General features: G+C 39.8%; 1 protein-coding gene across 7 annotated transcripts in view; it reads left to right on the plus strand.

Moving 5' to 3' along the window:
* The window catches only part of CEP170B (centrosomal protein 170B), a 102,798-nt gene that overhangs the window by 67,598 nt on the left and 9,695 nt on the right, over positions 1-25,505 (plus strand). For 5 of the 7 annotated variants that reach the window (XM_069951329.1, XM_069951326.1, XM_069951332.1 and 2 more), the window contains 10 exons: positions 1,308-1,421; positions 3,966-4,439; positions 5,852-6,624; positions 6,938-7,117; positions 7,199-7,340; positions 8,190-9,896; positions 14,691-14,928; positions 18,255-18,414; positions 22,423-22,461; positions 25,191-25,331. In XM_069951329.1, the coding sequence (XP_069807430.1) occupies positions 1,308-1,421; positions 3,966-4,439; positions 5,852-6,624; positions 6,938-7,117; positions 7,199-7,340; positions 8,190-9,896; positions 14,691-14,928; positions 18,255-18,414; positions 22,423-22,461; positions 25,191-25,331 (3,968 nt within the window). The remainder of the gene's footprint in view (positions 1-1,307; positions 1,422-3,965; positions 4,440-5,851; positions 6,625-6,937; positions 7,118-7,198; positions 7,341-8,189; positions 9,897-14,690; positions 14,929-18,254; positions 18,415-22,422; positions 22,462-25,190; positions 25,332-25,505) is intronic. The other 2 variants (XM_069951331.1, XM_069951330.1) reach the window with 2 other exon arrangements.

The following is a 25,505-nucleotide window of genomic DNA, read 5'->3' on the forward strand; positions in this document are numbered from 1 at the left end:
TCCTAAACAACTTTGATACATGTATCTTGTGAAGTATATATCCAGAGAGACCACAGTGTGTCTTGTGCATCTCATATTTGCAGTTGCATTTTGGCATATCTACGAGATGGCACTATATGTAATCCATGATTTGGGGATAATCTGATTATTTGGTCTGCACACTTTGTTATCTTTTTTATAAAAAGAAAAAAGAAAGTCTTGACACTTTACTCCTTGGCTTGCCATTTGTTTTAGGAGAGTTGCTCGATTGTAAGTCTATGTTGCCTGTCTCCTGCAACAAGTTGGGTCAATCAGTGAGCTGGGGAGTACAAAGCCGTGTGCTTCTCCAGGCTATATCTAATGTTTGTTTTGGTGTGAGAACTTATTTTTACTGACATTAGCACTAAAAGATATGAGATTACCCTATAATAACAGCCTTGGGGAATACATCTAAAAAACTACTTTGGCATTGCCTTTTATACTTTCATCGTGGAATGGTAGTTAGCAGTTATTGTTTTTGAAGGGACCTGTCACCATTCCTATCTGTTTTAGTAAATTCTTGTATTCCCCATAGACAGTTGTGGAACATATTTTCTTCTAGCTCTATGATGGGCTGTTCTACTGTCATCCTTACTAGAAGTGTATCACTAAATAACCAACTGGGTGTTACCAGTAGGGGGCGCGTCCTGCCTGCACTGTCAACTCTGATTTGATGATGTCAGACAGTGTAGGGACACTCACCCAATTGGTAACACCCAGTTGTGTTTTGTTAATCCTACATATCTAGTAAGAAATACAAAGGAATGACACAACAGATATTTAAATAGGTGATCCAGAATAGTTTTTTTCCATGGGCATTACATGTATTTGATAAAATAGACAGGTCCTCTTTAAGTGAACAGGGCAGAGGTGTAATACCAATGGACAATATACTTGGTTCCACTATTAAATATAATATTTATTGCATACACTGTAAAATAAGAACATATGCTTACATAGTATGGTGCCATTTTGTGTTCAAAGTATATAGCAATGTGCACGTCCATCTAATGAGCTGTGTACTGGTGGACACACATGTTCTGTCACTCTGGCCACATAGTGATGTTCTGTTTACTGCAAGGCTGTCACTAGTAGAAACATTAAAAATTAAATGACAACAGTGATTATCATAATTTACTGAATTTCAGCATGAACAGACTTCATAGAATAACCTTTTAATAGTGTTAAGCGTCCATGTGTCCACTAGAGGTAATGCAATGCACAATGTATATAGGTGAGAGTCAAATACTAAACAATACAAACTTAACTGGATAAAACTTTGTTCACAGAATCTTCAATATATCGCACACCACTATATGGTCAGCCATCTTGGTGGGGAGAGGATGATGCCAACAACAAGCATGAGAAACATGATGGTAGGAGGCCAGAAGATCACTATACAGGTGAGCATGTCACGGTTGTGTTTTTCTGATTCACAGGGACGTCTTTTTCATGGGTGGAGAATAGACATGAACGTGCGGCATTTGATTACTGGGACTGAAAAATTTGGATGCCGCCCTAGGGAGTCTTGGAAAACATGGATACAGTCATAGGCTGTATCCATGTTTTCCAGACAGCCTTTGGGCTGCATTCAACAACTTCAGACCGGTAATCAAATGCCACTGTTCGAGTTCAGACGAACCAAAGCATGCTCGAGGTTCGTTCATTACTAGGGGAGACCATATTGAGACTACCATGTTACTAGAGATTGTCGTCTAGTATAACAACTGTCTTGTGCTCTTATCCATTCTATGTCCTGCTTTGTTTTCCAAATTGTTTGTACAATCTCTACTTCCTGGCCTCGTTCTCTAGAGCTTTATATTTTATGCATTGGGTCTATGCCAAGAGGTAGCTAGGTGCTCTCCACACCCTCAGATGTTCTATAGCAGAAAACTCATTTATCATGAGAATCAGGTTGAAGGGAAATTCCAATCTGCAATTCTTTCTACATAATAGGTATCAGTCCAGTGTTAAAATTTGTAGTCATTGATGCATTCATATTAGTAGAGTTCCCTAAAAAGTGTCTTTCGGGCAGGATCTATGGTGGAAATTGCATACGATGAGAAAGAACTTTTACCCAGAAACCTGTTCCTGGGCTCTGCTTGATACTGCAATGCCAGGAACAGCTCATAATGATGGGGATCTGCAGCCTAGCTAGTTTCTGCTCAGGCTCATGGAGGAGGGGGGTCCCAGTGTAGATGTAAAGGGGGTGTCTTCATGAGACAGCTCCTTCTAGCTCCCTGTAGACAGTAGATATCCAGGAATCGCACTGAAATTCTAATGTCTTTGGGGATTACAGTGCAGGTCACTGATGTGTGCTCTAATAAAGTGAGGTATAGTATCCAACTTGTGCAATTCATCTATATTAAACTATTATTTTCCCTAGAGCATCTAAAGTATCCATTAGCCAATAGTCTTGCATTCTGAACATCAGTGCTAAATCTTCTGTCAGTATCAAAGTTTACATTTAATGTAGTGATTTAGCTTAGTGTAAAATCGATGTAAAATGATATGTGTTCACCAGGTGTTGCTAGGCAGTATTTCCTTTGTTCTGTGTAATTCACTATGTAAAGCCTAGTTTATTTTTCTCCTATTTACTTTGGGTGACTAGGAAGTGAATCCAATAAACAAAAGCTTTGTAGTCTGGTAGTAATGTGAAGACATATTTTTTCCTGTTCTCATTTTATTTGTTGGGAGGATTACTGCTGCTTTTTCCTATTGACTAGATGGCATAGTTTAAGTGTTGATGAATTGTAATAGACCTTTTAGGCAAGTGCATCACGCACTTCAGCAGGTCTGCACAATGTTATAAATAAAGGTAGCTTTGTATTGGACATAAATAATTCTTATCGAAGGTGTAACTTAAAACTTCTGGACCCCAATGTCAAATCTTTATCAGGGCCCCAACTAGAACACCTATAGTACTGATCTTCTCATAAGGACAGAAAAGCTTTTGGGACTTTTCAGACTACAGAACCCTGGTGATACATGGCTAGCAAACAACTAACTGTGCAGAGTTTAACTAAGCAATGGGGCCAAAGGGATAGCTATAGTGGGTTCATAGGAAGCAATTAAAGCTAGGCCTTGGTGCCTAAGGGAGCCCAAAGGCCCCTTTGCCAAATAAATTGACATAAGGTGACACAGTATTATACACATGACATTATAGGGGTAGGGCCAAGATGCCTAAATGGGCATTGTCACTTAAAAAAAAATTTACATGCCCTAGAGATATGACAGAAGTCTTCAGTCCACCATTTATGGTTAGATGGAGCCAGGAGAAGCACATGACTAAGCACATCACTCTCAGGCTCATTGCCTTTTCCATCTTGCTGTAGGAGACAGTGTCCACTGTAAGGCCCCATTCACACTACGGATTTGGTGCTGAGATTCCGGGCAGAACCTCTCTGCGTGGACTTGGCGCCGACTCCTGCCTTCTATCAGTTACAATGTGAGAATGCGGAGGCGCACGCCTGGAATCTCAACGCTGATTCCGTAGTGTGAACGGACCTAAGTCTAAGAAGGTCTTCTCTTGCAGCAAGATGAAGATTGCAACACACCAGGGAGTGAAACGCTTATGATCAGTGGGGGTCTAGACACCCAGAACCAGGACAATCAAAACTTTTGACAGGTCTCTAGGGAAAAAAATATTTTATTGCATTAGCCCATGGTAGGATTGGGAGTTCCATCAAATTCCAAAAGTATGGAGGTATTTGTGGTTAACAGGCATGTATGGCAGTGGCATGAGGCTATTTGACTTCTGTAGGAGCCATACAATTTCCCTATACTGCCAGGCTTACCATAGACCTATGATGCATTTCAACTTCTCCACTCTAGCAGTATATTCATTGCTACGTAAGGAATTGGTCTCATAAGTGCTTTTGATTTGTAGCACATTCAGAGCTACAAAATAAATATTTTATTACTTACTATTCCTTCCTTTCATTTAGATCGACCGAAAGAAATGTCTCAACATGAAGAAGAAATGAATGGCAACTTAGGGTACAGGGATTCTGCTGACCAATCACTCTACTCTTTCCGAAGAGAACCCAGCTACTTCGAAATTCCCACAAAAGACTTTCAGCAACCAGCCAAATCTCCAGAGGCCCAAGTCCATGAAATCCCTACTAAAGACACAGATACAGCGACACCCCCAGTGATGCAGAGTCATGCTTCTTTTACCATTGAGTTTGATGACTGTCGACCTGGGAAAATAAAGATTAAGGATCATGTCACTAAGTTCTCAATGAGACAGAGGAGAACAGGAGGAAAGGAAACTGCCCCAACTGAAATGATATCTGTTGAAAATAAAGTAGCCGACTGGTTGGTTCAAAATGACCCAAGTTTAATAAGAAGACCATCTCCTGGAGAAGATGTCTACAGTACCAAGAGTGACCTTCCCATCCACAATAGGACTCTCAAAGGTAAGTCATTATATTAAAATGAAATGATGTTAAAGGAGCCCATGTATATTAGATAAAGGTTTGCAGGTTCTACAACTTTGATGGGAATTGGGTATTAGAATGTGATCACCACACAAATTCAAAGTAGCATCAAGTATTGTTCTTTATGTATTCTCTATATGTTATGATGTAGTTTGTAGCTATGCAGTTCATCATGTCTAGCCTTTCTTTACAGTGGGACAAAGACATAAATACAAATACAAAGAATGGCCTTATTGGTGCTCACTCTCAGGACCGGTTCTAGGTTTTTGCAGGCCCTTGGGTGACAAAGCTTTAGTGGGCCCCTCATCCATCCACTATGCACAATCACTTGAGACACCACTTACAAACATAAACCCACATTATTGGCAAAGACACTAACTGACTGAAACTGACTGAATGACTGACACTGACTCTAACACTCACTGAGCAGGCTGAACATTAGAACATTGGGCTCCTCTACCTCTCTGGGCCCTTAGAGGCGCTAGGGGGCCCGGGTAAGCCCTGTGCTTATGCCGGCCCTGCTCACTCCCTCGGCCTCTGTTGCACATACTCTGCCAGCCACTGCCTGTCTGCGTCCATTATATCTGGATTTAATTGTCTTGCCACTGTAGGTTAATAATAGTATTTAACATAAAGACAAAAATGGATATTCAGAATTTGAAATAAAAGCACAGCTGTTTTTTTGCCACCCCTGTTGTCAGGATGTGTGTGATTTTACTATTCAGCTCCATTTACTTCAGTGGAACTGAGCTGCAAAACCCACAACCAAACTGAAAGTGGCACTGTTTCTGGAGGAAAGCTGCCATAGCATGATTATTTCAAGCTTTAGTGTCTGTGTCAATTGACCACTTAACAACCAAAAACACAGGAGTGCAAAAACAAAAATTGGCCTGGCCCTTTTAAAAGGGTTAAAAATTTACATTTTAAAGGCATGTAAAAACCTTTGATTAGTTGGGATCTGGTTATTCATACCCCCACAGATCATTAGATAAAGTAGGAAGATGCACTTGTCTCCATAGATTTACATGAAGCCTGTCTCCTGCAGTATGACGGAAAAGGCAGTGCACCAGGGATGGAAGCACTTAGCTGATCAATTCTCCCAGCTTTATCTAATAATCCCATTTAAGATTCATCTTAAACCAACAGATGAAAAGACATTATTACTCAGTAGAAAATAATACAGAATTTGAAAAGTTTTGATATATAGTCAAGCTAAAATGTTTAGAAAAGTTTGGATAAAGCAGTTGTGTCTGATTTTAACCCTGGTCCATACACCCTATGAGGGTATATGGAAAACATATACTGGGGTCCTCTGCCCACGGTCAGAATGGAGTGCTGCTCTGTAAGAATAGGTGCGTTTAATGTATGAGGTATTCTCTTTAATGTTTCAGGTAACCGACATGAAGATGGCACCCAAAGTGACTCAGAAGATCCAGCAGTACCTGTTCCCGAGAAGGAGAACACACCATCTGAACCTGGCAAACTTCAACGACAGATAAAGCGTGAGCCGGAAGAACTGCTCCACAGTCAGCAAGCATTCGTTATAGAATTCTTCGATGATGATGCGCCTCGAAAAAAGAGGTCTCAGTCCTTCACACACAGTGCAATCGCCTCCCAAAATGAAGCGGACCCTGCCAACAAAGGCAAAAATGACAAAAGGAAAGGTGTTTTAACAGCAGAGAAGCTGACCACTAATGGAACAACTACAGCCCCTTTAGTCCCCAAACCCCTGGTAAATTCGGCCTTTCCTCAAAGGTCCAATTCTTTTAGGAGAGAAAAAACTGAGGATCGAATAAGTACTGCTGGACCTGTAACAGCAAAACCTCCAGTGAAAAGCTTTGGTAGCATCGGGAAGAAATCCAAGTTTGCCCAGGAGTTTGTGGCTGAGTATTTGCGAGAGCAGGCGGAAGTCTCGAAAGACTCAGTAGAGAAACCTCTGACATTGCCGTTATCGACGGTAGTCCCAATGCCAACCAGCCATCAAGTACAAGCCCCCTTAAAGGAGCCTTCACCTCCACCATCTGTAGTGCCACCTCTTGAATGTAGGCCACTGAGGGTCAAGAAAACTGAGGAGGAAGACAGCCTAAGCGATGCCGGGACATATACCATTGAAACAGAGAATCAAGATAAAGAAGTTGAAGAAGCTAGGAAAATGATAGACCAGGTAAAAATGAAGCCTGAGTTTCGATAGTAAACTTTTGATAGTAATTTTAATTATTTTGTTAAGATTTGTCATTCGAAATAGTTTTTACTTAAATTTTAAGAAAAAACATAAATTACTTCTGTAATACTTTTAGTTCCACCAATCTGTCAAGGCTAAATATATCTATTCTGAGACTTGACATGGACTAAAATGCTGAATATAGTCATTAACTTTGTGGCTTTTGCTGTGTCTGTCAGAATGATGTTCTGGTATAGGGGGCATAAATCAAGGCTAATAAAGATAATGGGGAATACTTAACCTTTTTCACATCTAGGTATTTGGAGTCTTTGAACCAGATGAGTATTCAAAAATTTCTTCAGCAATTTACAGACCAGTCATCAAACTAGAAAAAGAAGAAACCTCTCTAAATGAGAACACTGTGAGTCACACAACGACAATCTTGTCCACGAGTCACTCTGTCAAAGCAAATGGCGCTCCCCAGGCTGATGTCCAGGTAGGTACAATGAGCAACCATTGATTGGTCCCAGTACTTGCATATAACTCTGTTGTTAAACTAATTGCAATTTTTTTGCAGGCTGAGAAAGCATCTGGCTCCAGTAAAAGTGGACAGAAATGGGTTTCTAGGTGGGCCAGCCTTGCTGACAGCTATCCAGATGCCTCACCAACCTCTCCTTTAGATGGGCAAAAAATTGGATTACTGGCAAATGATGGTAATGGTAAATGTCCAAGATAATACCTATATTATGACTTAATTATATACTGATTCAAAAACTTCTACTATTGCAATGTATTCTTCTGTGTCATTGATTTGTATAATATTTTATTCATGAAAGGCACATTAAAGTAAAAAAAAAAAAAAAAATTAAAGGGGGAGGGGACATAATTAAATAATGTATACTTACCAGTCTCTGTGCCTCTGTAGCACAGCTCCTGGGTCCCTCCAATGGTCAGCAGCTGTAATTTTTGGTGGGAAACAAGGTACATCACTTTCCCAGCTCTTCCAGCTAAATGTTATGGCCGGGCTCAGCGACTGGTTGGCTGAGCTGGCAATCGCTCAGCCAGGTATTTGACGTTGCAGCTGGAAGAGCAGCAGGTGGCTATCAGCTGGACCCGGGAGCGGCGCTACAGGGCACAAGGATAGGTATGTAAACCTTGTTAATTATGTTCCTGCAATCCCGGTCTATTCTGCTTTTTTTCTGCTTTCACTGGACTTCTTTGAATAATTATAAGTAATTACAAAGGTTTTGCAGAACTTAAATCATACCTGAAAGGTTTTGTATGGAGTGACTTTTTTTGTGCTCTTACTACTGACTATTAGCCCCTAGACGTCCTCTCCATGGTGTAAAGATATTTTTCATTAACTTCATTTTAGTGGAATTTACCAGTGAACACAGTCAGTCCATCAAGTTGTCCAGAAAACTTAGACATTATGATTGATCAGTTTCTTACCAGATATTCCAGTATAGAAACTGGGATTTCTACTACAGAAGATTAATTATACACTGTACAACTTTTTTTTGTTTTAATTTACTTAAATTTACCAACATATTAATTTATGTTTCTAGACTTTGACCAAGTTGAAAACACCGGTGAAGGAGATCCTGCTTTCCCTTCAAGGACAAGACGTCTTCTTCCTCAACTACCACCAAATGACAAATCTGAAAGTCCAACACCAGCTATTTTGGTTTGTGCCGAGTCGTACCCAGAAATTCCTCAAAAAACATTGATTGAAAATGAAGTCAAAACCATGCCCTCAGATCCAAACAATCTACTCTTTATACAAGAAGATTTAGATCCAGACAGTCTTAGCGATACAAGCAAGTCTGATGATGGTGGCCTATCTAGCAGAAAGTCTAACCCACCTCAAGCTGCTCCTAGAACTAGGTGGCGGAGAGAGGACACCAGTAGTCAGGAACAAAGTGTCCAAAGATTGAATAAGCTTTCTACTGAACCAAAGTCTACTAGCTTTTATGTTGGAAATGACAGTGAGATGGAAAGTTTATCCCATGCAAATTCTATATTACCCAATGTAGAGATTCACAAACCATACAAAAGTCATGAAATCCAGGTAAAAGCAAAAGTAAACCAACAAACCACACAGGAAACCTCAAGTATTGCAAAAATAGATAACCTGTTGTTGAAAAAAGAAAATGGACCAGCAAGAGAATCATTTGTTCGACAAGAAAGTTTTACCAAAGAAAAATCGAGCTGCAACATCTCTCCCAACAAACTTCCTCATATCTCAACCCACCCCTTGCTTAAAGATATGACTGTCACAAAGTCCAACACAGACTACAGTCGAGAGACACAGCAGATTCTTAAAGAAACTGAAAATGCCTTGGCTGCTCTAGAAGCAAAACTTTTTTCTCAGAACAATCTAGATGATATTGAAAATACTCCATGCCCACCAGATGATTCCTTGTCTGGAGATTCTGATGTGGATACAGCTAGCACAGTCAGTTTGGTTAGTGATAAGAATGTACCAAGTCATCCTCAAAAAAGCAGGGTTATGGGTCTTCATAAGGAAAAGTCATCTTCAACATCTTCAATACAAGACCAATACAGCCAGCCCAGTGCCCGAGAGAGACTTTCTGAAAAACGGAGAACAGGTACTGGTGATGGAAGTAGCAGGAAAGATGTAACCAAAAAGTTTGAAATGAAGCGCAGCAGTGGAACACGTGGTTCCTTGGATTTTACAGATGAAGAACGAGGATCTAGTCTTCCTTACATATCTGTTCCTGACACTGTATCCTCAGATTATGAAAATTCTTCATCAAGAAATCTCTCAAGGAGGAGACCCTTTGCTCAGTCAACCAAAGAGGATACAAGTAGAACATCTTCAAATTCACAAAAAGTCCAGCAAGCTCTTACCCGATCAAATAGCTTATCAACACCCAGACCTACAAGGGCATCTAAGTTACGTCGTGCTCGTCTTGGAGAAGCGTCTGATAATGAAAGCGCAGATGCTGACAGGTTGAATATTAGTTCGGAAGCTTCTTCCTCAGCCAAAAGTAGCAGTGAATCGAAAAAGCTCTCCCGACTTGACATTTTAGCTATGCCGCGAAAAAGGACTGGCTCATTCAATGTTCCAAGTGATTCTGAAACTTCGACTCCTCGTACTACATTTTCAGGACGTAGTGTTGATCAATATATAAGTCGAAAACCAGTCATGGCAGAAATTAAACAGCCTATCAAAAAAACAATGGCACCTACACCCAAACAGCCACTATCTAGGGCACGATCTGGTAGTGTAAAGTACTCTTCATCTTCCTGTAAGTTTTTATGGTTTTCATTGCTTGTTTTATTGCTTTTTTATGATTTCACAATAATAGCTTCTATGGGCTAAATTTATTTAAAAGAAAATGGAGGAGTTTACCTCTGCATCCCTGTCTTAGTGTGTTATTAGATCTGCAGACTCCTTCCTGATGCAACTAGATCGGCACTCATTGTAATCATGCTGGCAGGGCAGCATTAGCAATCATTGGATTATTTAGGGCCCTTTTGTCTATCATTTCTTAGCCACGCATCCTCTATTACACAAGGAAATGTACAGCTGACATATAAAGATTATTTAACATCTCACCACTATGCGATCAGTGATAACCTTCACTAAAAGGCTCTAAAAGGGCTCTTTTTTCTATGATAGATTGCTAGTACAAGCCATCACTTTATGATTGGTAGAGGTCTGACTGCCAAGACCCCCAATGATCATGAAAGGGAAAAAGCTACCAGACCATTATAACCCTGCATCCCTTTCTAAGTAATTTATTTCAGGAGCCCTGTTGCATCCACTGCATAGAAAATGTATTACATGGCTCTGTACCCTCAATCTGTCCCCCCAAACCACTTGTACCTTCGGATAGCTGCTTTTAATCCAAGATCTGTCCCGGGGTCCATTCGGCAGGGGATGCAGTTATTGTCCTAAAAACAACATTTAATCCTGCAGCGCTCTGTCTAACGGCCGGGGCTTACATTTGTATATGCATTAAGCTGGCACCACCTCTTTGTCCTTCCTCCCCACCCTCCTCATCATTAGGAATGATCCAGGAACATTTATTGCTGTTTGAGCTTTGCACATGTTTATTAACGATCCAGCCAATGTTCATCATACACAAAGGTGGGGAATAGGAAGCAATCTGCCTGGAGCATTCCTAATGATGAGGAGGGTGGGGAGGAAGGACAGAGAGGGTGTGCCAGCCTAATGCATATACAAATGTAAGCCCCGGCTGTTAGACACTGTGCTGCCGGATTTTTATGACAATAACTGCATCCCCTGCCGAACGGACCCCAGGACAGATCTTGGATTAAAAGCAACTATCTGAAGGTACAAGTGTTTTGTTTTGTTTTTTTGTGTGTGTGTGGGGGGGGGGGCAGATTGTGGGTACAGAGTCTCTTTAAGTCCACCAAAATGGGGGCAACTTTTTGCAGTGGTCTCGATTTTGGGTCATAGAGGAGAATCCCAATCTAAAAACCTCCCTACATAAAAGCCATAAAAGTTGTCGGACAATTCCTTTAAGTAAAGATGATCTGTCTAGTCCTCTGATGTGTCTGTTTTAGTAAATATCTGTATTCCCCATAATAACAACTTTGAATAATCTATTTCTTAGAAACTTGCATTGTTGAACTGCTATATATATATATATATATATATATATATATATATATATGTAGACAAATGGGTGTTACCCAATACAAGCTAACACTGTCAAATCGGAGCTATTAGTGTCAAAAGGAATGATGACTTTTGCTAATTTATTCAGACTTTTCCAGAAGAGAAAATGAACAGTGCAAAATTCTAAGAAAAAAAGGTTCCAGAGTTAATCTCATAGGTCATATTTTATCATAATTCTTATATGTTCTATAAACCTATTTATCTTCCTTTTGAGAATATTTTTAAGGAGTCTCGTTTAGAGTTGTTGAATTTATTGGCTCTGTTTGGATGAAAAATGGACGAAAACAAGAAGTTTTATGAAACAGAGAAAAAAAAATTCATGTATTCAAATGAATTGGTTTTTCCTTCCCTCTGGGCAGCCCACTAACCGTTTTATTCCAATGTTTGTAACCTGAGCACTGATTTTAATACCTCTTCTAACAGAACCTTAACACCTACATTTTAAAGGAGAACTACCAAGAGATGTAGCAAATTTTTACTAGTGAAGGACTTACTCAAGGGTGAAGTCTCAGAACCCCTGGAGGAAGATCCTCTCTGCCAATGTCCCCATGACATTTGCTGTGTCTGTACCTTGGCGTTATCTTAAAATTAAAACTCCATATCTATTTAAATTACAGACGATATCCAATAAGTGTGGGTCCGATTGGATGGACTACTACTGCTCATGAAAATTGGAGTCCTTTTTCCCCTTGAGTGAATGGGATAGCAGCACCCATGCTCATTCGCGCTGTATTCATTTGCCATGTCGGACATTTGAAAAAAAAAAAAAAACAAGTACAGTAGTTGGCTTCAGGGGTCCTATAGTGAGTGAATGGGGCAGAAGCCAAGTATGCTTTATTTCTTCATTCACTAGCGGCAAGGCAAGGGATCCCACATGTTGTATCAATGTTTTCCAGCCAGCCTTAGGGCTGCATCCAACTTCAGCTGCCTCCGCTACTCAAATGCAGCACGCTCAGGTTCAGGCGAACTCGAGCATTCTTGAAGTTTGTTCAACTTTACTATTCAGGTGAAATCAGTAGGTTTGGACCACTTTTATCTAATGTGTAAGACCTTAGTGTCTTACCAGTCTAAATGAGTTAAGATTTAGCTGGTACTAACATAGTACAGGTCTAAGATGTGTAGGGACATTGGCACATAAGCACTTCCTGTAGATGGCCTGCAATGGCAAAAGCAAGAAAGGAAAAATGCAATAATTATATTTTTCCTTCACCTTTTAAGGGGCTTTAAATCTTTTGGTAGTTCTTCTTTAAGACAGTGATCGATATGTACAGATTTCCTAGGGGAGCTATGTATTTTTGTGTGAGATGCTGCAAATATTTCCATTTAAAGAGGTAATATAGCCACAATCATTTATCTGCCTACCTATTGTTTAGGTTACACACTGTAAACTTTTGGGGATATGTCTGCTTAGACCCTCACTAATAATATAGGGGCCTATTAGGGCTAAATCTCTCTGAGCACATGTATAGAGCCTATTACATGAGCTTTAAGTGTCTCAAAGTTAGGGCTCACAATCGCTAGATCGCACATCCCTGATATGCAGCAGATACGCAGCAGATTAGATCTGAACAACTGAACACATCATCAAATCTGCTGCGTATCTGCTGCGTATACGGTGTGTGTGTTTGTACCCTTAAACTCTATGGGAGTTCAGAGACCACTGAGTTCAGTTTCAGTAGTTGGGCCACAGGGAAAGGTCCTATCCAGTGGATAGGTGATAAATGTTTGTGGCTGGAATATTGATCAAACAACTTTGTAGGGAAAATTCCAATAATATTTAGGGTACATACTGTAGTTAAATTATTGCAGTATCTACACTCTGTTACATAGTTTCTCTATTTTCTTCTGCAGACCTATATGTGGTTCTATGGTTTTCTAAAAATAAAAAATTCAGCTACAGCAAAGATCCCCAAATACTTATGTTCCATTATGTATTTATCTACAACATTTCTGTGTCATGCTATGTATAGTATGTGAGTGGTACCGCTGCATCCCTGCATACAACGACATGAACACAATAGAAAGATATATATGGTCTGCAGATTATCACCATTGCATATATAATTATGGTTTCTTCTAAGGGCTGGGTTTAACAATGCTTGATATTAGATATTTTATTGGTTTTACAGTATTTACAACCAACTTTTTACGTTCTCCTATTGTAAACCTAGCTCTAAGTTGCAAACAGACTATCTTGTCTATGGTTTCCTATGTTTAATTGTCTACTGATTATCTATAGAACCAAAATACAAGTTGTTATACAATTTTAATTATGCATACCAAGCTCTAACAACATATGTTGAGCCGTACTTTAGCAAAGATTGTTTGATTGTTTCAATATACATGAAAAATTGAGCAACTTTGAAAAGGACCTTAATATAATTCCTACTGTTTTGTATCTATTTATATCCATGGTACTAAACTGCAAACAAACCCTGAGTAATCTGGCCCTGCATCCATACTTTATCACATCTGTTACCAACATCTTGGTTAGATACAGTGTATGTGATCATGGCAGCACCACAATAGTGCCCTAGCTGATGGCTATGAGGTCAAGAGAATGTACTGATGGCTATGAGGTCAAGAGAATGTACTGTAGTTAGTGTCTATGAATATCGTACAGTATGGATTGCAGCTCACTAAGGGTATAAGTTTTTTGGGACCCAGCCTGGCGAACATGGGGTTAGTGAGATGGTGATGCATACAGCACTGTATGCGTCACTGCTTAGGGTAATAGTACAGAAGTAGGGAGTTCTGAGAGAAACAGGAGACTCTACCCCTGGATGTGCATTCTGTAGTGTGCCACACTATAGGGTAGTGCATCATTAACTTAGAAAAAAGTAGGTGACAGAAAAAGTATACCATCAGGATCAGACTACACAAGTTTGTAGTCTGTTACCATGGCGATGTATAGGAGCTATGGACATAAATTGGAAGGAAATATTTTACACATTTTCAAAATTTTAAGATGACTTCACTTTTTCTTTTAGGTGAAATGAAACAATAAAATCATTTAACAGTGTTCATACCCTTTAGTATAATATGTAGTTTTCTTATAGATGAATGCATTTGTCATTAATATATGGGCCCATGGAATAATTATGAAATTCAGCAAAGGGACAAAAAGCTTTCCTAGTCTGCTTAAATCTTGCTGAGTAGGAGAACTTTATTAGACAGTGAAAAGCATTCTGGGATCCACCACACTGGGCCCACGGAGACTTGCACTGTAAAACATGACCATTCATGGCTCTCATAACGTCTCCCACCATCAATCAACTTGTATATTGGCCTCCATAGATCCTCAGTATTCCGGTCTGTCTGTCTCACTGGTGTTAGAAAGTATTGATCTTTTTGACTTTCTCTCTCTCTCTCTGAAACCAATTCATTTTATAAGCTTCAAGACGGAGGCAGCAGGGTTCAGATTATATTTCTACATCTGAGGAGGAATATGGCTCTAATCACAGTACTCCTAAACACAAACGATCCCATGCTTCAACAGCCACCCAGACTCCCCGGACACACAACGCGCCTGTCCGCCAGAGGCAAAGCACTCTTCAGGATGATGACGACGATGACCATGATGTCTACGATAACTTCATAGCCCAGTCAGAAGAAATAGCTGAAATTGCCAGGTGATTACTCATAGTATAACACAATGTTACTCAGAGACAAGGTTAACCATCCACTTTGGAAATATTCGCTATCATTCAGGCTGGGATAAAGCCTTCTTCTCCCCTCCATCAAGATCTCCATTGTTCTGCTTTGTCATAGAGAATAATAGTGGTGCTGAATGAGCTGGTGCCACCTGACAGAGCGCAATGATTATAACATGATCCCTCAGATTTCTTGCATTGTGTCTCACATATTACAGTACTAAATAGCATAGCATACAGGGCTACTTTTCATTGGATTTTTTATAAAACAAAAAAGGCATTAACAAGGCATCCAACGAACAGATGATGTTGGTTGAAATAGGGGTTGGACATGATGGAAAAGCATTGTACGACCCCTTTTTTTCTTGAACAGATAAGCCGCTGCCAGAGCCGTCTGGCTGCGGCTTACCAATCCCCATAAACAGTACAGGAACATTTAAACATGCAGAGCGTTCTTGTGTATGGGGAGGACGGGAGAGATAACTGTCGGCCAACAGTTATTGAAAGTATACTACTTTTATAGGGAATGTATCACCTACATTTTCTTTTACTGGTTAGAGTCAGATACTAAAACTTGTTCTTTTATTCTAATGTGTTAGTATTTCCTGACTGTAAGTTTTTAAATTCACTCTTTGTACATTGTTATGGGGGCTGCCAATAGGAAGACACAATGGAAAGTCTCAGCTTAGTTCTAGCCCCAGTGGTGAGAATAAAAACTGCAAAATTTTATAATATTGATAGAAAAATGGAAAATTAGGGGGGGAAAGTCACCAAAAATTCTTTAAAAATATGTTTAACATAAAAACATTATTTAAACAATAAACCATTTTCTAATGACACATTCTCTTTAACCCCTTAGCGACCCATGACGTACCTGGTACGCGGGGGGTGTTCAGAGCGGGGTCCAGCCGGGGCCCCGCTCTGAACGGCACCGCTCCCGGCTGCAATCTGCAGGTGGGCAGTGCCTCTATTAGCCGGCGCGAGTCCCGTTGCTGGCTAATTAAGCACTTCAATGCAGCTGTCAAACTTGACAGCTGCATTGAAGTGCTTTACACTTCACATCCCTGGTGTCTAGTGGGTCGGATCCGGTCTTCTGCCCGTGCCGGGCCTCAGCGTCGCAATGACGCTGATCCCGGCTCGGCAGTAGATTGCTGTGGCCTGCAGCAGGCCAAAGCAATCTATGACCGATGTAATCGATCTTTGCTGTGTATATACACAGCATTGATCTCTATGAGAGATCAGTGCTGTGTATATAAAAGTCCCCCAGGGGGACTTCTAGTTTATGTAAAAAAAAAAAGTAAAAAAGTTTTTTTTTATGAATAAAAAATCCCCTCCCCTAATAAAAGTCCAAATCACCCCCTTTTCCCATTTTATAAATATAAATTAATAAATAAACAAATAAACATATTTAGTATCTATTAATTAACTATTAATTAACTATTAATCACATTCCTGACCTCGCACGGTAAACGGCGTCAGTGCAAAAAAATTCCAAAGTGCAAAATTGCACATTTTTGGTCTCATCAAATCCAAAAAAATGTAATAAAAAGTGATCAAAAAGTTGTATATGCACAATTAAGGTACCGATAGAAAGAACACATCATGGCGAAAAAAATTAGATCTCACACAGCCCCATAGACCAAAGGATAAAAGCGCTATAAGCATGGGAATAGAGCGATTTTAAGGAACATATATTTGTTAACAATGGTTTGAATTTTTTAAAAGCCATCTCAAATATAAAAGTTATAGATGTTACATATCATTGTAATCGTAACAACTTGAGGAACATGCATAGCAAGTCAGTTTTACCATAGGGCGAGCGGCGTAAATGCAAAACAAATTCTTTTTTTTTTTCAATTTGACAGTGCAAATTATTATTTTCCGGTTTTGCAACATATTTTATGGAAAAATAATGCCTGTCATTGCAAAGTACAATTGGTTTCACAAAAAATAAGCGCTCATATAAGTCTCTAGGTGAAAAAATGCAAGCGCTATGGACTTTTAAACATAAAATGGAAAAAGCAAAAGCGCAAAAACGAAAATTGGCTTTGACCTTAAGGGGTTAAGAAGGACAGACTCCTATTGCCTTTCATTGACTTTATAATTGCTCTAATTCAACAAATCTTTTGGATTCATATAAATCTGAAGGCCAGATTGTGGTAAGCCATCCGTGTTATGGCAGCAAGTCTTAAAGGGGTTATCCAGCGCTACAAAAACATGGCCACTTTCCCCCTACTGTTGTCTCCAGTTTGGGTGGGGTTTTGAAACTCTGTTCCATTGAAGTAAATGGAGCTTAACTGCACCTGAACTGGAGACAACAGTAGGGGGAAAAGTGTCCATGTTTTTGTAGCGCTGGATAACCCCTTTAACTCACCCACAGGTCCAATGACCTAAAGTATGAGCATTGTAGATCACTATAGTTTTAATCTTTGGATCTGTATTTGGTCCAGGATTTGTGCCCATAATACAGGTGCAAAAAATTTACCCATATTACATTTTTGTGAATCTGGTCTGTTGCCCCATTTTCAAAAAGGTTACTTGACAAAACATAAGCTAGAAGAAAGAACAATGCTGCTGCAGTGATATATGCTTAGCTCATTGCTAACCAGTAGGTTTTCTTCATCAAAGCATATATTTGATGCCTGGCAAAATGACACATTTCATTGCTGTCTGTTGGTAGATTTGCTACCAGTACATCATGGAACCCACAGGATGCTGCTATAGGGCCAAGATATTTAATTTACTTCGCTCACATTTTCAAGAAATCTAAACAGACCCAACTATGTTGTTTTCACCACTCCAGTAGCAGGTGCAGCATGCAGGGGTCCTTCAAGTTACAATATTTATCTGTTCCAGAATGGAAAGAAGTAAAATTGTTGTAACTTGAGACCATAATGCTATAAAAAAAAAGGAACTGGATCCATAGCCCCCAAAGTGTCACTTCAAAATAAGAAAAATGAAGTTTACTAGAATCAGCAGATAACTAATACAGATAAAACAAGTCCTTACCTATAAAAGTATGAAAAAGCCGCTGGAAGCTATGAATCACTTTGCATGTTGCATACAGCAGCTTCTTTAGCGTCCTGTATGGTATGCAGAACATGTAGTACTGTAATATAGAGAGGCGATACTGGACAGCCAGTTGGTGCATGGCAATGGTGCCATGATGCTTGGCACATACGTATAGAGACACAGGTAAACCCCCAAGTTAAACATTCTCGTTTTATCTTTACCTCTTCCTATTTTTCATGGTATACTATGAGTGACTGAAAACCTTTCTGATCTTTTTTTCATATTGCCCAAAGGTTGAGTCAAACCCTGGTAAATGATGTGGCCAGCTTAGCTAAGGAGATACACGATGTGGCCGGAGATGGGGACTCTCAGAGCTCTTCAGGAACAGGACACAGCACTTCTATAAGTTCTGTACCAAACACACCAGCCTCAATCATATCTGCAAGAGAAGAGGTGAGAATTTTCTTACTCAATACCTGTGACTGCTCTGTCCCTCACAGTGTTAATTCATTGCATCTATGAAGGTAATGGTATGGAATCTGTGGAATGTGCTTGAGGTTTGCATATATGATTTTCAGGTTTTAGGAGGCATACCATTTAATAATATACATACTGTATGTGTGCATGACTGTCCTCTGTTTTCAGCTATAAAATATAGAATTATACTCCCTTACATCGGGGGGTAGAATCGGGGATTACTTTGTTTTGTGTTGATTTCAATTTTATTTCTTCACATAATAACTTATTTTTTATTAGTATTATGTTCTTTTAGTACATTTTGGTTTATTAGTAGTATTAATTTTATATATTATTATTATTATTATTATTATTATTATTATTATTATTATTAACGAACACCTGTGCTTTAATACGTTTCCTGCTGTGACGGATGCCTTTAAAGGGCGTTATCCATTCTTAGAAACTACATGGCCACTTTCTTCCAGAAACAGCCGCACTCTTGTTCTCAGTTTGGGTGTGGTTTTCCAGCTCAGCAGGAGTGGATTAACTTTACCATAGGCCAATCCTGGGCCCCCCACCCCACTGTAACTATGGCAGCACTAGCATGGTGTTCTTAGTACAGAATAGATAATGTCATGATGCCCTAATTTGTGCAAAATCAAGGTAAAAAAGCAGCAATTATTTGCAAATAATGGCACAACTGTAGCCAGGAGACATTACACCACTAAAAGTGTAAGTCTGTTTGGGTGGCAATGCCCCCCCCCCCGGAGCTCAGGGCCCCTGGCTGCCGCCCGAAACGGACCTGTTATAATCTGCTACTGCAGCTCAGTTCCTTTGAAGTAAATGGAGCTAAATTGTAATTCCACACACAACCTGAGGACAGGGGTGGTGGAAAGTAGCTGTGTTTTTCTAATCTTGGATAATTCTGTGGTTATGTTGCCAGAATCATCATTCAGAACTATGTTTATGAGGAGGCTTTATAGTGGTTTCCTGATTTGAACATTATGGGGAATCTGTACACCAGGTCTTATAAAAATCCCTGTCCCCATGCCCCAGACCAGATTTACTGGAAGGTGCACACCTTTCCGTAAATCCAGCAAATCTGAGACAGCCTTGCAGTAGATAACTTTTTTATTTCACCATGATTTCCGCCTGTTTGCACATCCGACCCGCCCGCTAGAATTTGCAACTTTTCTCCGTTGTATGCAGGGCATGGGGTTGACAAATGCACAGAAGAGCTGAACACTTGCTCCTGGGATCCAATAACGATCACAACTATGATTAAGAGGGATTTTTTTAATGAAAATAAATAAATAGTCCCTTTAAGGCTGAGCTCACTCAACATTTGGTCTCTATGGAGGAGACTTATTAACTTTACGCCCTGTGTGTATGCCACAGAGAAGTCCCATATTGTGGCCATCTCCCTGGTGTACACCTGCGGTAACCCCTGCTCACCTGATGGGCGGGCAGGGGCAGTAAATATATTCTTGTGCTTGCACCTCTTAGTAAATCAGGAGGGTGAATGGGGGTGTGGGTTTATCCAAGACTGGCGTACACCAGTCTTCACAAATGTCCCCCGTGTTCTTTGCCAACAAAAAAGTATTTTTTTTTTTCAGCAAGAGGACCAAATACAGTCGCTGGAACAGAAAGTAGTCCCATAAATCATACAGCTCATGAAAACTTTTATTACATCCCCTCTAAAATCCATACACAGAACAGGGCAGGTAGAAGATTACATCTTTAGGCTTCAAATTAACCCTTAGTCATAGCATACTAGGCAATTACCCCACCTGAATTTATATCAAACATAGTCGCCGATGTACTATGTTTAGACCAAAGGGAATAGGCCTGCTATGGTGGCTATAAGCCTGTATGAATATACCCTAAAAAAATATTTGCACTCCTATGGTTTGTTATATTGCATATATATGCTACTAGTTGTTAGTGGGCTTGCTCACCATCATGCAGTGAACAGTAAGAATACAAGTTGCCGATACAGTTTTTTGCACAGGGGCCCTCTCTCTGCATTATATACACCAATGAGGTTTCGGAACCCATCAAAGAAACGGTGGCTCATTACTAACTAGTAGACATAGCTGAAATTCCTGTATAATTAGAATGGGGGCTCAGGCTCGGAAAATCTAATTGATGCATCTTGCCAAGTCGTGCTTGTTATTGAAGTCGAGAAAAAGAGAGGTCAGCCATGATAAGTTCTCATACCGTCACATGTTTTATGTTGAGGAACAGAATCTTGGGAAAAAATATCTAATTCTTTCCCATAGTAAACTGCAACTTTGCTGGAGAATGAGTCACGGGCACAATGGTGTGTTCATGTATACTAGAATTATAGCTTGCCAGTCCTGTGTGCTGACAACACCCTGCATGTCATGGCTATTTAAATGCTGTGTTTTGTCTGCTGAAACCACAAACACCAAGTGACATGTCAGGCTTCCAGTTGCAAAATGAGCTGCAAATCATAGATTTTATTTAAAGGGCCTGTAAAAATAACTAAAGCATTGCATATAATAATGTATTTCCATATACTTCATAACTTCCATTAACTTGCATGTATGCTGTGAAACTGCATGTAAGCATGATGAGTATTGTAAGATAATACTAGTGTTTTCTATCATTATTAAAGGCCTTATAATCTCCCTATTTGAAAGGGATATTCTGACTTAAACTAACTTTCCCTCTATCTGCAGGAAAGTGGATAGGTGTAAGATCACAGGAGTCTGACCATTACTCCAGCCCTTCTCCTTCCGTTTCTCCAGAATAGAGTAATGGGTCAGTGCTCTCTTTGGGAGCTGACAAAGTTAGCGTTGTACTCAGCAATCTTTGTCAGCTCTATATGATTGTATGCTGACCCACTGCTCAATTTAAATGAAAAGGAGTCGGTGCCCCATTCTGGAGATTGAGGGAAGGGCGGAGGAGTCGGACCCCTGTGATCTCAGACTTTCACCCTATCCATAGGATAAGATAATTTAATTCTGAATACGCCTTTAAGATTCTTCCCTGTGGTAATGGCTGACGTCTTCACCTCTCAACATATCATCTGTTGGCGGACAATCTTTTCGATACCTCTTGGGCTTGTTTTACACATAGAGGGAGAATTATCAAACTGGTTTAAAGTAGAATTGTCTTAGTTGCTCTTAGCAACCAATCAGATTCTACCTTTCATTTTTCAAAGAATCTGTGAGGAATGAAAGGGGGAATCTGATTGGTTGCTAGGGGCAACTAAGACAATTCTACTTTACACCAGTTTGATAAATCTCCCCCATAGTGTTTTGGTCAGTATTTGGTCCTTCTGTTTCCATCGTTTGGGTCAGAATTTTAAGCCAAATTGGAGTTGGTTCAAAACTTTTCATTACAGTTTTTCTCTGTGTCTGTTCCATTCCTACTTTTTGTTAAAAATGCTGAACATAATACTTGAGCAACCAGCCTCGGGCTGACTTTGCTTGTACTGTACATGGCTCTTTATTTTTTATGCTAGATAAAGGGTCGTATACAAAGCAAAGTCTTCTCTACTGACCCTATATGGACCTATAGTGTGACTGGGGATAGGCTTTGGACACCATATTACAGCATGTCATCTTTAAAGAGGATGTACCACCAGGTACATCCTCTTTAACCTGAACCCACGGCGTCATACAGGGGAGGGAATTCCCTCCCACTGGGGGTGGCAGGGCCGGCCTCCAGTGCTTGAGCACCGTCCGGTTCCGGTTCTTAGAGCGGCACCGTGCACGGGAACCGGGCCTCGGTCCGAAAAACGGACCGCAGCAGCGGCTTCCCCGTGCAGGTGCCGTTCGATCAGTGGGTTCAGGTACCTGGTGGTACATCCTCTTTAATATGATTGAAAAACAAGACTTTCAAAGTATTTAAAAGTGTGATTTAATAAAAATCTTACTTTACATTGAATGATCAATTTGCCATTTTCATTGACTCTTTATTTTTGCATCCATGATTTTCTCTTTTTTTTTCTTTCTTTCTTTCTTAACACAGATTCTTAAAAGAACCTCACAAAGGCCATATTCATCACAGGTGCATGACTGATTTTTGTTTTCTTTTATTTGTTTTTTATTTAGAATTATTATTTTTCCATTTTATTAAATTGCTTTAGGCGGATTGACCTGTCAGCAGCTCTTTGCTGACTAAAATAAATGTAGTGTACAATAGGGCTTCTTACTCTAAATCAGGAGTTACCACTCTCATTCTATCATTTTCATTCTGTCACTTCAGATTTATAGGTTTTCATGTAAATTGGGAGATCGTTCCCCTGGGCTGCAAGAGTCCAGCAATGTTTATAGAGTGGGTGTTTATATAGAGGCATAAGGGCATGTATTAAGAAAGAAGGGGCTGAATGTTTCTGAGCTGCCCAGAGGAATGACGTGTGGTTTTGTATAAAATGTATATCTCAGCGTTGGAGTGACAGATTAAAATAAGAGTCATATCTCCTGATATGGTTGGAAGTTCTTGTACACTGTCTTTATTTTATTCAACAAAAAGTGTGTGTCATGTGTATATAGTGAGAGGAGTGAAAACATAAGGTACTTAAGAATTATTTATGTAGGTTGCATGAGAAAAATGATTTGGTGTTCAGGCACCATTATCACAACTGCCCAGAATGCAAACCCCAGAGCTCTCTGCACTGAGTACTTTTCTATGACCTTTTCTCACTCTTAAAAGGGGTCTTAAAAGTCTTAAAGGGGTTATCCAGCGCTACAAAAAAATGGCCACTTTTCCACCCTCTCTTGTCTCCAGTTCAGGTGTTGTTTGCAATTAAGCTCCATTTACTTTTTTACTGGAACTGAGTTTGAAACCCCACCCAATCTAGAGACAAGAGGGGGAAAAGTGGCCATGTTTTTGTAGCGCTGGATAACCCCTTTAAGTGATAGCCTTAGCATCCAATAAGAAGACTGCTAGTCCTTACACTGGGAGCTGAAATGAGGACCTGGGAAAGTGCTCAATACACAGAGCCCTGTGCCCTTGTACGACATGTCTTTTAGGCACTTACAATGTCTGTGCCTGGGATGTTTTTCTTGAACATGTAACCTGCATGACCAAAATGTTTTAATGCCTCTCCCTGCTCTCTATATAGGACTGTCTGCAGTTCTGGGCACAAAACTGCTGACAGATTCCATCCTAAAAGGGTCATTTATGAGCGGGAAATAAAAACTAGATGCATGGTTCAGTTTGGAATTTCTTTTTATAAAGTGCATTTACTGTAATATATTAACTACTAAAATTATACTGCAAAGTGACACTTTATATCTTGAGAAATGTAACCTCTTCCGCTAATAGTGTTAACAACCACTCTTTTCTATGGGCTGTGTCTGGCATTGCTTTCACTTGCACACCCTTTCTATCCAAGTAAGTCCATGGGTAGAAACTGATATGACTGTTGTTAAAGCTCCCCCAGTGGTTTTGGTTATCTATCTATCTATCTATCTATCTATCTACACACATACAGTGGTGGTACCTCTGTTCTCGAATTTAATTGGTTCTTGAGGACAATGTCTTCCCATATGAAATATTGTAAATGTGTTTAATTGATTTCAGCACCCACTGATAATTACGGTAACTACAGTATCATTTAATACATTGCAAAGTGCCCAGTTTAATCTCTACAGTACAGTACATCACTTTATACTGTACATTACATTACAGAGCAGCCCTATATACTGTACAGTACATTACAGAGCAGCACTATATACTGTACAGTACATTACAGAGCAGCACTATATATACTGTACAGGACATTACAGAGCAGCACTATACTGTACAGTACATTACAGAGCAGCACTATATACTGTACAGGACATTACAGAGCAGCACTATATACTGTACAGGACATTACAGAAAAGCACTATATACTGTACAGTACATTACAGAGCAGCACTATACTGTACAGGACATTACAGAGCAGCACTATACTGTACAGTACATTATACACAAGAAAAGTTTAACAGAACCAGCAATTATAGTACAGTAGTCACAAACTCCTCACTTATCCTTTACTGTATAGAGACCCCCTCATCCCAGCACTGTAAGGGATGGGAGATGGTGGTGTACTGACTGTACTACTACTGTACTGTATATGCACTCCAGCAGTCTTATATAGTACAGTACTGTATGTGAAGCCTCGCCAGTGCTAAACTCACCAGGGAAAAACCCATGATCCACACTCGCAAATAGTTTCAATACTGAGCCAAGTTCGAATTCCCAATGTTACTTTGTTAGAATACTAGATAGTTCGAATTCAGATGTGTTTGAACACTGGGGTATTACTGTACTTCAAGACTGGGTGCGGAAAAAGTGTTTGAGAACCAAGCAAGAGTTTGAGAACTTTCCTTGAAAATTCTGTTTGAGAACTGAACTGTTTAGAGTTCAGAGCAGTTTGAGAACCGGGGTACCACTGTGTATATATAATAAAGATAGATGGATAGACACACATCATTAAGAGTTGCCAGACAAGCACTTGTTCAGCCAACAACTATTCAACAAGATTTCCCCATATACATGACCATACGGCTTGGCCGAGTGCATCTGTTGTCAACGCATCCATACACATTATATACAGTAATCAGCCACTCCTGTCAGAATCAGCAGGACAGGGCAACTTCTGTTTGTGTATGGAAGGCCATATCCCTAAAGTCAGCCTCTACTTATTTAAAGTAGTGGACAATACCCTATCACACTATATTTTGTGTCTCCAAAATGAACTCATTACATATTATTGTACAATTCTTCAAGTTTTCTTCTCTTTCTAGCTGGTTCAGCATATCCCAGAGGCTAGCCTAAATTATCAAAAAGTTCCACCAGGTTCAGCTGGATTGAAAGACTTTGATCAAAACATGAATGACAACCGTGATGATGATCCAATGAAGAGAAGGGCTAGAAACCGAGAAGAGGTAGGAGTGCTACCTACTACATTTGTGTTCCTTATAGCACAAAAGGATAAAGAAATATTCCCACGTATCAATTTTTACAGTTTTTGAACAGACTCTGAAAAACCCTATTATCCATGTGCAGTGATCCATTCCAAAGGGTCCATTTGGCCGAGTTGCCTTTATGTTTTGGAAAAG

This window comes from Dendropsophus ebraccatus, chromosome 13 (assembly GCF_027789765.1).
Source record: "Dendropsophus ebraccatus isolate aDenEbr1 chromosome 13, aDenEbr1.pat, whole genome shotgun sequence".
Lineage (NCBI taxonomy): Eukaryota > Metazoa > Chordata > Amphibia > Anura > Hylidae > Dendropsophus > Dendropsophus ebraccatus.